The sequence below is a fragment of the Temnothorax curvispinosus genome, unplaced genomic scaffold (assembly GCF_003070985.1).
Source record: "Temnothorax curvispinosus isolate PA1 unplaced genomic scaffold, ASM307098v1 QBEX01011037.1, whole genome shotgun sequence".
NCBI lineage: Eukaryota > Metazoa > Arthropoda > Insecta > Hymenoptera > Formicidae > Temnothorax > Temnothorax curvispinosus.
The window spans coordinates 989-14,335 of NW_020220817.1; the positions used below are offsets into that span (position 1 = coordinate 989).

The following is a 13,347-nucleotide window of genomic DNA, read 5'->3' on the forward strand; positions in this document are numbered from 1 at the left end:
TCCCTACCCCGCGGGAGGGGGTATCCGTGTGGATTTCCCCCCCGTTATAAAAAAAGGTTACGTAAAGGTTACCATAAAATTTTTTAATGTGAAAACCCCAATTTTTTATTATATATTCTTGAGTTTTTCAAAACATTATAATAAAATATTTTTTATTAGGGAAAGTGTGCCTAATATCGCACCCCATTTTTAAAAACCAAAATTTTGACTGAAAACTTCTATAAGAATATAACTAAACCGCATTATTTTATTCTATCGTAATATATGATTTCTATGGCATGAATGTGTTCAAAGTTTATTTTAACTATCTTTTCTGAAAGAAAACAAAAAAAGTAGCATTTTTTTACATAAAAAAACGTGTTCTTAATATCATATGATATTATCGCACCTTTTACATATTTTTGTTAAAAATATAATTATGACACAATACGTATATGCTGGAAATAGAAACAACTCAAAATAGAACACACATAAGGTTGGTAAAGATATCCTCTTTTAACGATTAGAGAGCATTTCACGGACTTTAGGGTGGAGTGATGTCGACCAGCATCCCATCTGGCCGATTTACTCTTGGAAAAAGATTGTTACTCATTTGAACAGAAGGTTGAGAGAATTTCAGAGGTATCCTAGAGGCAAACCAGTTAGGAAAAATGATCGAGCGGTATAATGAACATTCCTAGAAGGCTGAATTAGGAATACCGCAAGGACGAAACAACCGATTAAAGCATCACAATAATGGTTAGCAAAGAATATCTCTAATTTAGGAATAATATGAGATACAATATTACATGTTTTATGGTAAAAATTCGTATTCGTTCTTAGTACATATCTTTTTTGCTGTACTAGACATCACAGACGCGCGCTATTTATTTTTAATATTTTACTGTTACTATTAAGGTGCCTTTTTACGTTGACGCTCGATCGGCTCGACGCTCATTTTCAGTGAATAAAATCTTCAGAAATAATATTTTTTATTTATATATAATATTCGTAAAATATTATTACTTAAAGATATTACTTAAAAATAATCAATAATTACGTATTTTGAAGCCTATTTTTGATTGTACTGAGACCATCAACGACGATTCAGCGTCAACGCTGCACAGTGGTCCCAAATCCTAAAAACCTGGCCAAAAGTTAAAAACTTAATTTGTCTGCGCAAAAATTAGTATCTTAAAGTTTTCGAGGTCAGTGATTATGAATCTGATGTCGAAAATTAAAAACTCAAAATGGCGGATCCAAAATGGCAAACTTGTACAAACAAAAATTATTGTATTTAGACAAAACTTATTGCTTGGGGGTTTTTGAAGTCGCTGATTACGAATCTGATGTCGAAAATTAAAAATTCAAAATAGCGGATCCAAAATGGCGGACTTGTACAAACAAAAATTATTGTATTTAGACAACACTTATTGCTTGGGGGTTTTTGAAGTCGCTGATTACGAATCTGATGTCAAAACTTAAAAACTCAAAATGGCAGACTTATACAAACAAAAATTATTGTATTTAGACAAAACTTATTACTTGAGGGTTTTTGAAGTCGCTGATTACGAATCTAATGTCGAAAATTAAAATCTCAAAATAACGGATCAAAAATGGCGGACATATGCAAACAGAAATCATTTTACAAATTTTATAGAAACTACTGCCTATACTTTAAAATTTAACGTGTCGATCGTGAATGAAAAAGGGAAGGTACAAATAACCGAAAACAGCACAACACAATGTATTAAATAATAAAGACTTATTGGTTAACGCAATGACAACACAGGTTACGTATATCAAATCGACATCCCTCGATAGCAGCGACACCACAAAAAATGACTTCGATATTGGAGTCACGCCCACCACTGAAATTCTATCAAGTTAAGAGACCTGTATGTAAGACCGTGCACTCAATGGACAATTGTCTTGCGAAAGATCTTATTGGTAAATAAAATTTTTAAAATAATATTGTAGCAAATTATTTTCTTTTAATATTTACTTTTACAAATTCGGTTGATATTTGCAATTTCGACTTGTCACGTCATTTTGGATCCGCCATTTTTAATTTTGTAATTTTGACTCCAGAATCGTAATTAGCGTAATTACTCAAAAAACCCCTGAGTATTAAAAATCATTTTATAAAAATCCGCTAAAAAGAAAAAATGTATGCTTCAAAGTGTTAATAAACATTAATATTAACATTTATTAACATTTAATGTTTATTTTTGTTCTATAATTTAAATTAACTTAATGAAATTAAGTAGGAAAAAATCGATTTTGAATAGAAACTTGTTGAAGTAATTTAATCAATTTACAGTTTGAAACGCCATATTGTATTCTCCATTTTGAATTTAAAAATTTGGATGTCAATTAATTCATAATTAACGACCTCAGAACCCCCGAGTAATAATTTTTGTGCAGATAAATTCCACAAGTTTTGAAGTTTCCACAAGATTTTTGCATTGACTAAATTAAAGCTGACAAATGCTAAACATATACCGAAAATAAATGTCAACTTTCAACTCAATTTTCTCAAATACATCAAAAAACATCTTCGAGATTTTTTTCTTGATATCTTATTTTGTATCTGAACAATGTTTTTTTACTAAATTTAGCTGCACAAACTTGCACATTTTTTAGAAAAGTGACCTGAAAGTTATGTTAATTTTTCCGTAAAATTTAGTAATAAAACATTATTTACATGCATTATACCATTTATTTTACTTTTTTTAACATCAATCAATGTTCAAGAATGCAATAAGTTACTCTAAAATAAAAAATATTTTGGTTTATTATAAAAAAATAAGACACAAACTGACATTTTTACTTCTTTTGCTTCTATCTCCAAGGAGTTACATCGCAAAAGATTAAACAACTTTGATAGCCGATTCTATTACAATAAAGCATTTTAAATTATTATCCATATACAGACTTATAGTTCAGACATATATAATGGTAAAAATATAAATAATTATGCATTATAGAGTACTTCGAAACATCGACTTTTAGCCAGGTTTTTAAGATTTGGGACCACTGTGGATGTTGAATAAATTCAGCTTTATTTCTTGACGCTATAGCGTCAAAGCGAAACCACGTGTATTATATATATATATAATTATATTTGAAGATTTTTGCTCGCTGAAAATGAGCATCGAGCGTCAACGTGAAATGGCATCTTTACACTATTAACCACACAACTGTCAAAATTGCCATATAACTGCTCATGAAGTAAGCGCAATAAGAGAACCAATCCACATCGCGGAAAAGCGACAACAATATTTCGATAGATTCGAGTATATATCGGCGATGACATGCCCTTTTTAGAAGAGGAGAAGCAGGACTAGATTATTATAGCGCGCGCTTTGTGATGTTTTTTATTTGTTATTATCTATGCAAAAAACATTTTTACACTCGATCAATCGATTGAATCGAGACGACCAATCACGTTAGCAATAACACGGCAACAATTGCAAACGCGATTCGACCAACTTCAGGGTTTTATACCGCTTTTATGAGGATTAATAACGTAAGACACCCCTTGCAAAATTTCGAAACCTCGTTAAACCTATAAACTGCCACGTTACTTTTTATACAACAGACATCACAGTTCTAACTAAAATAAAACAAAAGATCATTCAAAGCAGCGTTGTTCAACAGCTTCCACTGCTCACTGACAGAATGCAACATATGTAACAGTCTCAACATCGTAGGGTGCGGAATTAAGAAAGAAGGGCGATATTAGGCACAGTTCCCCTAAGTACTTCTCAAGTTATGGAACTTGAAAGTTACAGTATCATCGGCATCAGCGTACAAGGTATACAGAATGGAAGTTGCATGATCGGATTTACACCTCTGTGCGTGCGTGCGTGCCTCGATCACTACAAAATGGCACAGTTTCATTGAATTTGGCCGGGACCGGATTTTCATAAGATTTGTGTGGGGTCCTTTTTACTCTTTCATCGAGCTTTACTCTTGTGAACCTACAGGTAAGTGATTTTGATTGGAAAGATATGCTCTATGCAAATCCGATAATCATTTTTGAAATATCCCAGGTAGCATACACGTTTCAGAAATGTTTTATAAGCGTTTTTCCGAAACGTTTTATAAACGATTTCTAGAAACGTTTCTCATGAGTAAAAATGTCCATTCGAAAAACGTTTGATGGAACGTTTCTTTTCCAATAAAATAGCGTTTAAAAAACTATTATAAACGTTTTGTTTTAATGATAAAGTAAAGACATTTAAAATTCCTATTTTTCACGTCTTTTGAACGTGTTTATGACGTCTTTGAGACATGCGTGAGAATGTTCTAAAAGCTTTTATGCATATACCATCTATGACGTCTATTCTTTTTCGAAGAAATTCTTGAACTGGTGCACATTCATGTAATAAGTTAAAGTAAAACAAAATATATTTGTCTCACTCTAAACTTAATTGCATTATTGATGTGCACCAGTTCAGGAAGTTCTTCAAAATGAACACATGTATAAATGTTCTTTCAATGGTCACGTTCAGCAGAACGTTTATTTTGCAACTGTTGGAAGTTTTCTAAGCTCAGATTTGTCCGATGACAAATAGATAAAAACTAGAGCTCGGAATACCCGGGTATCCGCCCGTTCGCCCGTTACTCGTTGTATACGGATCTGGACCGGTTCCGCGGGTACCCGGGTAATTCGGGTAATTCGGGTGGCGGGTACCCGTATCGATTCGGCTACCCGCTACCCGTGTCAATACGGGTACCCGTTATACTCGCGTCAGTACGAGTACCCCTGCGTATTACACGGAGACGCGTATACGCAAAGTAATAAAATATAAATTCTCACACGCTTCAAAAATATATAAAACATATGAAAGAATGCTTTTATATTAACCCTCTGTTTTTTTGGTACCTTCTTAGTGCATACGTGAGTCTGTCATGTCCAACGCTATTTTCGCTACTTTAAGTATTTTAAAAAATCTGAAAAAATTTACAAAACATCTGTCTACATTGTAGTTGACAATTTTATAATCTTTTGATAAACTTTTGTTTATTTAATATTTGATTTTTAATGAACTTTCAATAATATTAGCAAAATTATTACTTACAAAAAAGATTACGTCTAGTGCTACATGGGTCTGAGACGTCCGTGCGAGACTTGACTTGGTCGGTATTCGCCATTCGGCGATATATTGATCTTTCGTAACAGCCTGGGTCCTTCTTGAGTCCCTTTTTCCACTTACTTTTTTAGAAGGGGAGGCAGGCTTGTCAGTTTTACAGTTACGAGCAGATATTATTTTGGCTCGGACGCCGTAGAAAAAATTTGTCTGGATTGACCTTAAAAAAGCAGCGCCAAGTTTTTTACAAGAAAAATTTATTTATTTTATTTTAATTAAATATTTTTATTTTATAATGCTACCTCTTTAATTCTTTGTGATTAAGGTGGTCCTTTCGTGAGAACAAGTATTAGATAGGTACCTAAATTTAATATATGTTAAATATACAGTAATAAGGGGCATGTGTACGAAAAATCAAGTAAGGTTACCGACACTTTACAAGAAATAAGTCATTCTAAATGTGCGTTCGCGGAGCGTGCCATTGTCATTCTATCCTTGTTTACATCTAATGAACGAGAAAGATAGAATGATGCAAATCGCCACGTCCGAGGTTTTCAACGAATAATACATGTACTTAGCGATCAGATGAATACATTATTCATGTCTTAAAATATTCCCTGAAGTTTCCGGATTTCGTACATACCTTGAAAATAAGGGCTTGCCGAATGTTTTGCTTTGATATATGAGGTTAAATAAGTAGTGGTCCAATCGCATATTGCTTTACTCGTACTGTCATGCCTGACCTAACCTAAATCGAGTCCAACCGCACTACTATTGTGATATTTTTTTAATTAGTAAATAATTAAATACGATTAAATCGTGCGTGTAAAATCATATTATATTATTATAATTATTGGGATGTTGTGTAATGTTTGTCAATATGTTTGTTTTCAATTACCTCATGACGGACTGTTAACTTGACTAGCTGGGTCCGCGAAAGGACCACCTTAAAATGATTCTTTGTAATATTATAATTTTATCAAGGAGAATTAAAACTACTATCACTTGGGTTGATAGAAAGACCCTCAGGAATACAAAGATACATACCACTTGGGTTGAGTTAGGTAACACAATTATGTTTTATTTTTTAAGAGTAGTTGCACTACAATTATTTTTCAAAGCAATATATATATTCTCTTTGTAGTTGGGCGTAATTTAAAGATTTTATATATTTTTTTGAAATAACATATCACTTAGGGGTTGAGTTAGGTAACGCAATTTTGTGATATAATTTTGTTAAGGAGAAATAAAGCTACTACTATTTAGGTTGGTACGTATCACTTGGATTGAGTTTGGTAACGCAATTTTGTGATATAATTAATAATAATTTTGTTAAGGTATATATGTATATGTATATAATATATACCTATATATATTCTCTCTTTGTAATTGGCGCAGTATTAAAAGATTTCACATATTTTTTTTTAAATAGATACCACTTGTTATTTAAGTTTTTTTGAGGTAGATATTACTTGGATTGAATAAAGTAACAATTTTGTAACATAATCATTTTGTTAAGAAAAATTAAACTACTACTATACCATGCCACCTAGTTAGAATAGATTTTATTTATTTTTTAATTTAAAATTAATGATACTACCACTTGGTTTCTTTTCGAGGTAACAACCACGCGTGTACTTAGCGCCTTTTTTTTACCTGTTTTGAAAAAGGTAATTTGGTACTGATATCATGCATTTTGTAGTGTTACGCATCCTCTTCTAACTAGTCTTATAAAGAGTATATCTTACAAACAGTATGTACAGATTGTAAAGTTAAAGGTGTTACAGACTAATATTTCTAAGAAAACAAAAATTTCATAATTTGCTTAGTTTTAGAAATAATAGTCTGTAACACCTTTAGTTTTATACCCTGTATATTTTGCAATATAAGACATAATCGCATTCTAACGTGATTAATGCTAAAAACGCAACGTGGAAATAACACTTTTCAACTAGCAGTTGCCATCGTTTGCGACGTATTATAGAACCGGCTTAAAGGCAAGAACCAATCATATTAAAGAATTATTGAACGCTCACTGATCCTGCTTTGGGAGTTTTCCAGCAAGTGACACAAATCGACACAAGCATCGTTCTATGTATCTTTCTTTTTTGGCAATGAGTAACAAAGATAAAACGATACTTGTGTCGACTTGTAGTGCATTTTCACGTGCCGCTGAAACTGATCGTTTGAACGACAAAAATGATCACGTGACGACTTTTGTTGCTAAACTATTACAGCGGCAGCTTGTGCACATAAAAAAAGATTGCAGCGACAAAGTTGTGTTGTAGAAAGCAATAATGGCAGCTTCCAAAAGAAAAAAATATTATAATTGGATATCTAATTGTAATCAAATAATTCGACGAAAATGTCAAATACAATTTGAAAATGATATCGTTTTTGTTATATTGCTATCGACATATCAGAAACAAAAAAGACATTATTCGAAAAAAAAATTTTGGGTCGCACCACTTTTTCAAAATCATAATAAATATGGATTTTACAAAGCTATTTTACCGAATGTGAGATTAGAAAGTGCAAGATTTCTGAATTATTTTCGTATGTCATCAACGCAACTGGAAAATTTACTACAAATTGTTGGACCGAAACTTCAAAAGCAGACACATATTAGAGAGCCTGTCAGTGCTGAAGAACGTTTGTGTTTGACTCTAAGGTTTGTTTTATTACATTTTTTAAAATAATTGCATATATGAAAGCAATGCATTAGACAATACAAGCTATAAATGATCTGACTTATATAGTTATCTTTCACATATTATAGATATTTGGCTTGTGGCGACTCAATGGTATCAATATCATACCAGTACTTATTAGGATGTACAACAATAAGTAATATTATATCCGAAACATGTGAAGCAATTTGGAACATGTTGTGCCCAGTTGTCCTTCCATCATTTTTAACAAAGGAAGATTGGCTGCGTATTGCAGCAGATTTTGAAAATCAATGCAATTTTCCTCATTGCATTGGTGCCATCGATGGAAAACACATTGTTATTCAAGTATGTATTTTTATACTATTATAAATTCATTCAATTTGACAATATTTGCATTCAGTTTTACACCTCCGATTTGCAAATTGAACGCAACTATTATAATAATGTGTACTTATAATAATGTACTTTTTCAGTGTCCTGCTAATGCTGGCTCTACATATTATAACTATAAACACAGCCATAGTGTTGTTTTAATGGCAATATGTGATGCCAATTACTTATTCACATTTGTCGATATTGGAGCCTATGGAAGACGCAGCGATGGTGGTATTTTTAGAGAATGTCAGTTTGGCAAAAAATTTGAACAAAAAAAGCTAAATGTACCAAATGCAGAGACTATTTTTGAAAATGGTCCCATACTACCATATTGCCTCGTTGGAGATGAAGCATTTCCTTTGAAGGAATATTTGTTGCGACCATATCCAGGAAGGGGCGGATTAAATAAAGAAAAAAATATATTTAACTATCGATTGAGCCGTGCCAGACGCACTATTGAAAATACATTTGGTATTCTTGCCTCTCAGTGGCGAATATTAAGAAAACCAATAATCAGTACAGTAGAAACTGCAGAAAAAATTGTGCAAGCCATTGTGTGCTTGCATAATTGGTTAAGAAAGCAAGACATAAACACTAATGAATATATATCTGCAAGTATAATTGATCATGTAGATCATAATGATTTTTGTACTGCCTATCGTGAAATTCGTCGTACAGGATCATATATAAGTACTAAATCAAGTATAGAAATAAGGGAAAAGTTTTGTACATACTTTAATAATGAAGGATCTGTACCTTGGCAAAATGATTATATCTAAATATGTTTTTCAAAATACAAAAAATATGTAGCCTCGCATATATTCTTTATATATTTAGATATATTCACTATTGTTTATAAGCATTAACAATAAAGAATGTTGCAAAATAATTGAAAAAGACGTTTACTTGTTATTTATATTATTTATTATTATTTCATATAAAAATAAAAGTATAGACTATATTGCATGAACATGTTTATATAGTATTACTTAGTAATATAAACTGTAGAACATAGGAAACGTTTTATATCACATATCACAAGTACAAATAAAAAACTTAAAAATAAAAGACTATATTGCATGTACATGTTTATAATAGTATTACTTAGTAATATTAACTTTATAACATAGGAAATGTTTTATATCACATATGACAAGTACAAATAAAAAAATTAAAAATAAAAGACTATATTGTATGTACATGTTTATAATTAGTAATATAAACTATAACACAGAAAACGTTCTGTGGCCCGTTTCTATCATCCACGGTTAACTTTAATCTTGGGTTAAACTATCTTTGTCTTTTTTAAAGAATGTATCTGAAAATAACAAAGATATTAAGATAGTTTAACTTGAGGTTAAAGTTAATCGCGAATGGTAGAAACGGGCCTTTATCACACATAAAAATATGAAAAACTTAAGCTTAACAAGTATGCTTAATTAAGTAACAAACACTTAACATGTTTGATAATGCATCGCAAAAACTTTTTCAAGAAATATTTTTTATGAGCTCATACGTTAGTTGAAAAAGTTTCTGCGCTGTATCATCCAATATGTTTCGTGGAAGTTTTCTCAGTCTTGTTTCCACTACAGCTACAATTGCGTCCACTTCATCGTTTTCTGGAGGATCAGGTAAAACAATGGGTGCCTCCGTATTTCTTTTACAGAAAGCATCAGCAATTCTCTCCAGAGCTGAATTATCTTTTTTATTATTGCTTTGTTTCCTTGTTTCTAAAAAAAATGTTTACATGTAATATATATATCTATATATGTAATAATATATGAAATATTATATTTATTTATAATGAATTAGATTAAACATACTTTCTTGTCTATTTTGTTCCACATCTGTAGAACTGAGAATTGAGTCTTATTGCTGTACATCATTACTATCTACGCTGCATGATACATTTGATTTTGTTCTATTATAACAGAGTTAAAATGTTAATTTCCAAAAATCTATTATGTATATTGTATATTATCTATTATGTATATGTATATATATTTTTTCACATTGTTTTATTTATATTGTTTTATATTATTTCTATTATTGTTTTATATTATTGTTTTATTTTATATTTTATGTTGACATTCTACTATAAGTATTGTTCTGAAAGAACGATATAAAAAATACTCACTGTTTTTGTAGGCATGAGTCACGCAAAAACGATAAATTATCGTAGTGTTGCCATTTGCTCATTTTAGCAGGTCTTTCTGAACCACTAGCCAACGATTCATTGCTAACAATTCTTCTGTATGTATCATGCAGGGATTTAAACTTTGTTTTTGCTTCTTTGTCCGACAGTTTTCCTGGAAAACATCATATGTTACAAACAAATTTATATTAATAATTATTGAGTTGCATACTATTCCTATAATTATTTTATTATTGAATAAGTATTTGCTTACCATTTAATGCTTCAGAAATTTCTTTCCATAATTATTGTGCCGTTGCTTTTCTGCTACGGAGTGACAAATCCAACTGTGGATTCCATAATGCTTCGCGTGCCTGTACTTCTAAAATTAATTGTTCTTCTAATTCTAGCAACTCCTGCTTTTCTATAATACTTAATTTTTTCCTTGTATTTTTTCTTTTATTTGTTATGTTTTCTAAACTTTCTTGTACCGTTACTTCTTGACCATCAATTGCACTTCTTCTTAAAATACTTCCATCTTCTACAAATTATTACATGATATTGAATATTCTTTTAAATTTCTTTAAATAAATAAGTTATTTATTTATGCTACTTTTACATACCGCACATCGGATAAAAATAATAAGTATTTGGGTCAGTATAATAATTAGGATATCCTTGAAGACACTCATGTTGGTTGATGTAATCTGCATCACATATGGTTTCGCAGAGTCCACATGTCTGTACTGGTAGGTCAAATACCTACCACAAAACATTAGAAATAGCATATATATCTCACAAGTTGTATATTGTTCTAAAATACTTAAAATATTTTTTTACGTTTCAAAATATATAGCTTAATTTATTAGTCTATATATAGAAAAGAAATTCATATAAAATTTAGTTGTTTTGATTAAATAGAATTTATTTTATATAAAAAATTACTTTTTTTATATATATACTTACGTCATCATTTTCATTTTCTTTATTCGACTCTTGCATCTTTAATATTAATTTAATTTATTAATTTTTCTTTTTTATGTCACTGGATGATGACTACGTATCTTTAACGTTTCCTTTCAGGTTATTTTTTTTTTTTTGTTTCTGCTCCTTTGGGAAGGAGCAAAGCGCCTTCAACCCTGCACCCTTTCAGGTTATGTAATTTCTTAGGTTATGTGTTTTAAGTACATATAATTAATACAGCACGGCAGCACTGTCAGCAATGTATCAGCGTTTGACACTGTAGTTGAACCGATCTAATAGCGAATTCGGGCGCTTGCACTAGTGCACACTGAGTGCGCACTAAGGCTTGTTTATAATCTAATTCTTATATTTAAAGTCGCTTAAATACACATTTAAAAACTTTTTTGCTAATAAAACAATCTGTAATATCTATATGGATGCTGTACCACAGATTAATAGACAGATAGCCAATGGCTCCTCAAAAGTCGAGACCAGCATTTCCGTGCTTTGATTACCGACACACTTTGCCCCTTACCGACAGACTTTGCCCCTAGGATTGAGTCCGGACTAAATCACATTACAGACTTTGCCCCTGGTGCGAGTCTGGACTAAATATACCCGATTTTACCTACAGACTTTGCCCCTGGTGCGAATCCGGACTAATTTTGCCAGATTTCAGCGGTGATGTCAGATGCTCGATGCTCGGTCAGCCGAGCCGGCGAGAATCGTGCTGCTATAGGCTTCTTGTTAATATCTCGGCGCTCGCGCGCGCGCGCGCGCGCGCGCGCACCTAGGTCTTGTCGCACTTATTAATTACTTATGATATTTATTGATTATTTTATATATATATATATATATATATATATATATATTACATGAAGCCGAGACCGAGGATTAATGAACAATACTATTGTTATTATATAATAATAAAGAAAACTTATTTTGTAATTTAAAAATAATTTTTTATTTTTTTATGAGCAAATCGTTAACTTTCCTAAAGTTGTTAGAAAATATGCAAATAATTTTAATGATTGTCAAATAATTTTCCTAGTTTATATGTATTACATAAAAACTCATTTGCCTAAAAAAATAAAAATGCAAAAAAGTTAGAAAAAAACCAGGACTCGAACTTGAGAACTTCAACATTCTAGCCGAACGTCTTACTCGCTCGTCCACATTTACTATTAGAAAATTGCTTCTACCGACTCGATAGATTACGCACATGGAAACTTTAAGCAATTTTATTTTATTAATTATTTGGCATTGGCACAAGTTACTATGTCTTGTAAAATACATATAGTAAAATTAAAGGACAAATTTTTGCAATCACAGCAGTTATGTGTATTTCACTTTTACGAATAGATTACGTATATATTGTTGCTCAACGGAAACCGCGAGAAGGTGATGGTCTCTTTCGTCATGAGATAATGTAAAAAATTTGTTTTTTTTTAACATTGCAATAATTTTAATACGTATAAATTAAAAAATATATAAGTAGATAAAGCTCGTATGTCTTAGATAAAACAAGAGCCAATAACCGAACAACATGGTTCTAAATAATATAGTTTAATATTTCGTCAAAATAACTGGGACGTTTCGTGCTTTACAAAGACTTTTTCAATCAATAAAATAAATCCCTCTAATTGCGAAAAAACCCTGACTGAGATAATATTTTTTCGCAATAAATTTTTTACAGTAATATTCGGGAAAAGGGGGGATGTTAGATACGATTTGTATCAGCATTAAAAATTAAATCGATTTGCGATTTATTTAAGTGAATTTACTGTTCTAACGAAGAAGCTGTGTTTCAAGACCGACAATTCGTTGGCGCGCAGTTTAGTTGGAAATAATATTGGAAATTCACACGGAAATTATTTGCTACTTAGATCCTAGCTCGAATTTGATGGCGTTCTTATATTAAATTGATTTTAAATCGCCGCAGGGACTACTGTCAAAATGCATTCTGCGCTTAGCGCTGTTTATAATGTGCAAATAAAATATACGCTCGCTCATCTATCTGCATTAGTGTCATCTTGTGCACTGTGTTCATACAAGAATTCGTGCAAATGGAGTAAATTGCTACCTATATGTGCACATGGGTGCATTTATATCTTACCGTTTAGAG

General features: G+C 31.4%; 2 protein-coding genes across 3 annotated transcripts; one reads left to right on the forward strand and one right to left on the reverse strand.

Annotated features, from left to right (window-relative positions):
* Positions 1-423: 423 nt before the first annotated feature.
* Positions 424-9,008, forward strand: LOC112461084 (protein ALP1-like). 2 transcript variants are annotated; one of them, XM_025026160.1, is made up of 5 exons: positions 424-738; positions 3,643-3,971; positions 7,316-7,749; positions 7,858-8,095; positions 8,224-9,008. In XM_025026160.1, the coding sequence occupies exons 3-5, from the start codon at positions 7,376-7,378 to the stop codon at positions 8,902-8,904; spliced, it is 1,293 nt and encodes a 430-aa protein (XP_024881928.1). In that variant the 5' UTR covers positions 424-738; positions 3,643-3,971; positions 7,316-7,375; the 3' UTR covers positions 8,905-9,008. The 2 variants fall into 2 exon arrangements, with proteins under 2 accessions (XP_024881928.1, XP_024881929.1); XM_025026161.1 differs by lacking the exon at positions 424-738 and having other exon boundaries at positions 3,404-3,971.
* A 940-nt stretch (positions 9,009-9,948) lies between these two features.
* LOC112461085 lies at positions 9,949-11,420 on the reverse strand. The gene is made up of 5 exons (XM_025026162.1): positions 11,226-11,420; positions 10,883-11,021; positions 10,534-10,800; positions 10,263-10,434; positions 9,949-10,046 (listed from the first exon to the last, which is right to left on the reverse strand). The coding sequence occupies exons 1-3, from the start codon at positions 11,259-11,261 to the stop codon at positions 10,565-10,567; spliced, it is 411 nt and encodes a 136-aa protein (XP_024881930.1). The 5' UTR covers positions 11,262-11,420; the 3' UTR covers positions 9,949-10,046; positions 10,263-10,434; positions 10,534-10,564.
* Between the last annotated feature and the right edge of the window lie 1,927 nt (positions 11,421-13,347).

Bases quoted from the DNA above. Each gene is read 5' to 3' on its own strand.
- LOC112461084 (XM_025026160.1), top strand. From the start codon at position 7,376: ATGGCAGCTTCCAAAAGAAAAAAATATTATAATTGGATATCTAATTGT. The intron at 7,750-7,857 runs GTTTGTTTTATT...CACATATTATAG, and splicing joins CGTTTGTGTTTGACTCTAAG to ATATTTGGCTTGTGGCGACT. The intron at 8,096-8,223 runs GTATGTATTTTT...GTACTTTTTCAG, and splicing joins GAAAACACATTGTTATTCAA to TGTCCTGCTAATGCTGGCTC.
- LOC112461085 (XM_025026162.1), bottom strand. From the start codon at position 11,261: ATGCAAGAGTCGAATAAAGAAAATGAAAATGATGAC. The intron at 11,022-11,225 runs GTAAGTATATAT...GTTTTGTGGTAG, and splicing joins AAGAAAATGAAAATGATGAC to GTATTTGACCTACCAGTACA. The intron at 10,801-10,882 runs GTATGTAAAAGT...AATAATTTGTAG, and splicing joins TTATTTTTATCCGATGTGCG to AAGATGGAAGTATTTTAAGA.